Raw genomic sequence first — 3,832 nt, forward strand, 5'->3', positions numbered from 1 at the left:
AACTATTCTTTTCCAAGACCGACCCTTCTCCCACTAGGAAAGATACCATATTTGATACCTGAACAAACAGCCTTTAAGATACCAGTTTATGGGTCTTTTTAGAATTTGTGGCTTGGTGCAGTGGCTCATGCGTGTAATCCCGGCACTTTGGGAGGACAAGGCAAGAGGATCGCTTGAGATCGGGAGTTCGAGACCAGCCAGGTCCATATAGTGAGACCCCATCTCTGCAAAAAATTTAAACATTAGCTTGGCATGGTGGCACACACTTGTTGTCCCAGCTACTCAGGAGGCGAGATAGGAAGATGGCTTGAGCCCAGGAGTTCAAGGCTGCAGTGAGCCTGGGTGACAGAGCGAGACCTCATCTATTAATTAAAAACAAAAAAAAGAAAGAAAGAAAAAGAACAATTTGTGTTGAGTGGGACTGGAGAGTTGAAACAGACCAAGAGGTTGTCCAAGGTTGTCCTCAAGGCTGAGAAACAAGATTCAACCCTGGGTCAGTTGCAGTCAAACTTTATTCATCCATTCACACCTAAGTCCCACCCGGCCCCCACGTACCCTGGTCCTGTGTACTCAGGGCTTCCAAGATGGGGCGTCAGGGTGGCTTTGCTTCCAGATGCCTGCTTCCCAGGATGTGAGCCATGCCCTCCCGGATCTAAGGGAGGAGGACTGAAGGGGTCTGTTCCTCCTCCAGGCAGCAGGCGTGGAAACATCTGTCTCAGTGGCTGCTTGGTGGTGGCGGTGTGGATGGGTGTGGCTCTCTGTTTGCCGGGGGGTAGTCTGCCAGGATGTATAGGAAGCCACCCAGTGCTGCCACCGCTGTGGCTGTGTTGTGGGAGGAGCAGCCATCTGCGGGAAGAGAATGCCTGTGAGTGCTGGGTGGCAAGAACGTTGGCCCTTTAATAACACAGTCCCATTGAAAGTGCGTTTCAGCCAGGCGCCGTGGCTCACGCCTGTAATCCCGCACTTTGGGAGCCCAAGGTGGGCGGATTACTTGAGATCAGGAGTTCGAGACCAGCATGAGCAACATGATGAAACCCTGTCTTTACTAAAAAAATACAAAAGTTAGCCAGGTATGCTGGCAAGCACCTATAGTCTCAGCTACTTCGGATGATGAGGCAAGAGAATGACTTGAACCCAGGAGGCAGAGGTTGCAGTGAGCTGAGATCGCGCCACTGCACTCCAGCCTGGGCAACAGAGCGAGACTCTGTCTCAAAAAAAAAAAAAAAAAGAAAAGTGCTTTGCAGATACCGTTCCAGGCAACTTGCAAGACACTGAGTGGGTGCTTCAGTGCTCCCTTAGGCCCCTTTTGCTGGGCCGGGTGCCCTTCCACCAGCCGCTAAGGGCTCCCTTCTCTGGGAGGTATGTTCCTCTCAAATAACTTACCAATACAGGGATACAAAAGCCTGCCACCTTGTCCCAGGGGGATGACTCTGTGGTGCAATTTATGCTCCAAGGCCTTCCCCTCCCATCCCTGAGGGGGGATCTCACCTGAGACCACATCCTGTCCAGCTCCTGCCTGGCTTAGCCTGCTTCCCTGACTTACCTACCTCAATAAACCACATGCACCAGAATCCTGTCCCAGGTCCTATGTAAGACCTTCTGAGATGGGGAAACTGAGGCTCGGGTAGCCGAGCTGAGCCCCCGGCCCTGGTGACTCCACAGCTCATTTTCTGACCCCAACCGCCTTCCTCTTAGTTGCCTCTGGTCTGCCTGGTCCCATGTGACCTCATGGTTCGTGGAGTCAGCGTCTCAGGCCTGAGCACCTGCCTGAGATAATAACCCTTAGATGTAGTTAGTTCTTTGAGCTCAAAGTGGGCTGCACTCCTCTAGCCTCACAATCTATCCGCTTGTGGGAGGGAGCCAGGAATTCTTTCTTCCCTACCCAGAGACTTTGGGAAGGGGAGGGGACCCCAGCCGGGTCCCTTGAAGGGAGGGAGAATACAGATTTCAAGGTGCCGAGTAACTAACCCTGGCAGTTCGTGCCTCTTGGTGGCCTACTGTATGTCACATACAATGGGAGGGCTTTGCACGATGATCAGTTATTAGCCCCCAACAGTTTGGTGCCCATTTTACAGATGCAGAAAATGAGGCTCAGAGAGGTTGTGTGACTTTCACAGCAAGTAAGAGGCAGAAGCGGGACTTGAACCCACACAACCTGACCTCAAACCCTGTGCTCCTAGTCACTACACCAGCTGCCTCCTGCTCTGTGGGCTTGTGTCATAAGTGCGAGAATGAACACACCCCTCCCAAGCAGTTTTCTAGGCTGCTGGTCAACCTGGAGGTGCCTCAGGAAAGGCCTTGGGCTCTGGAATTTCTGGGTCTTCCGCTCCAGTCCCTAGGACAGTCCTCGTGTTGGGCTGTCTGACTCTGGGGCCAGGCAGCTGACCAGGTAGTACACAGCAGGCCCCTACCACCCCGGCCATAGGCAGCCCCAGCCCCTCTGTGTCAGGAAGGCCTAGCTAGGGTAGAGGCCTCTGGAAGTCTCCTGGGAACTTTTCTCCCTTCTGCCTGAGCTTTGGTGGCAGCTGCGAAACTGACTCACTGGATTTCTGCTTTCACTCCTCTGTCCCGTCCACCTGTAGGCGGATGATCAGGCCGCAGTGGGGTTGATGGAGAGACGTTTAGTTACTGGAATCATATACCCACATATGTTGGACATCTACTCTGTGAGCTGGTTATTCTGTATCCCTTCCTGCTTTTGCCTGCAGTTATTTAATTTTTACTTTATTTTATTTTATTATTATTATTTTTGAGACAGAGTCTCACTCTATCATCCAGGCTGGCGTGCAGTGGCACAATCTCAGCTCACTGCAACCTCCGTCTCCTAGGTTCAAGTGATTCTCCTGTCTCAGCCTTCCAGGTAGCTGGGACTACAGGCATGTGCCACCATGCCTGGCTAATTTTTGCATTTTTGGTAGAGATGGGATTTCACCATGTTGGCCAGGCTGGTCTCGAACTTCTGACCTCAGGTGATCCACCCGCCTTGGCCTCCCAAAGTGCTAGGATTACAGGCATGAGCCACCGTGCCCGGCCTATTTATTTTTTATTAATGAAAAATTGAAATCAAAATCCTCTCTTTCTTCTTGGTTCCTCCCTTCCTATGTCCCTCCCTCCTTCCCTTTCTTCTATGTTATTTCTTGCCTTTCTTCTCTTCCCAGCAGTCAGAGTCTCAGTAGTTCTCACTTTCTCTACATTGGTGAACTGATCATACAGTTTATTGTCATAACCAGGATGCTTTGGAGGAAAGAGGGCACTCTTCATAGTGGCTCCAAGACAACAGGTGTAAACTGGGGCAGCTCTGGGAGCACTGGGCTGTGTGGCCACCAAAACTGTTCTGGTCACTTGGCCATTCATTGGCTTTTGGGTCCTTTCTCTGCCTTTCCTTATTCCAAACTCCAGCACACAGACCCCTCCAAACTACATTTCCCAGGATGCCCTGCCTACTGGTTTCGACCAACAGGAGGTGCAGGTGGAATGAGGGGAGAAGGCAGAATATTTCTTCCTTCCTCTCTCTGTCTCCTCCTTGTTCAGCCCCTGCAGGCTCTGTTAACATGGCCTCTTCCTGCCATTCTCCAGCTCTAGGGAGGGTAGTGGCTTCCTACAACAGTAAAATCTCTGGGTTTTTCCACCTTTTCTGTTTTCAGCTCTTACAACACCTCTGAGATGAGTTTCCTCTAGTAAATTCCCTCTGTTGAAGTTCCTGATGCAGGTTCTATTTCCCTCACCAGATCTTGACTTAGAAGGGTTACTATTGTGATTTTTAACAACGGAAACTTCTCTTTTATGCTCCTTTAACCAAAGACAGTATCTCTGGACTCCCCACTTTCTTTCT

At 50.9% G+C, this 3,832-nt stretch overlaps 1 protein-coding gene across 1 annotated transcript in view; it reads right to left on the reverse strand.

Annotated features, from left to right (window-relative positions):
• Positions 1-494: 494 nt before the first annotated feature.
• The window catches only part of LOC105525696 (chromosome unknown open reading frame, human C16orf89), a 32,755-nt gene continuing 29,417 nt past the window's right edge, over positions 495-3,832 (reverse strand). The window contains exon 7 of the mRNA XM_011961428.1: positions 495-846. Coding sequence (XP_011816818.1) covers positions 716-846 — 131 coding nt within the window. The 3' untranslated portion in view covers positions 495-715. The remainder of the gene's footprint in view (positions 847-3,832) is intronic.

This window comes from Colobus angolensis, unplaced genomic scaffold, assembly GCF_000951035.1.
Source record: "Colobus angolensis palliatus isolate OR3802 unplaced genomic scaffold, Cang.pa_1.0 Scaffold55, whole genome shotgun sequence".
Taxonomy (NCBI): domain Eukaryota; kingdom Metazoa; phylum Chordata; class Mammalia; order Primates; family Cercopithecidae; genus Colobus; species Colobus angolensis.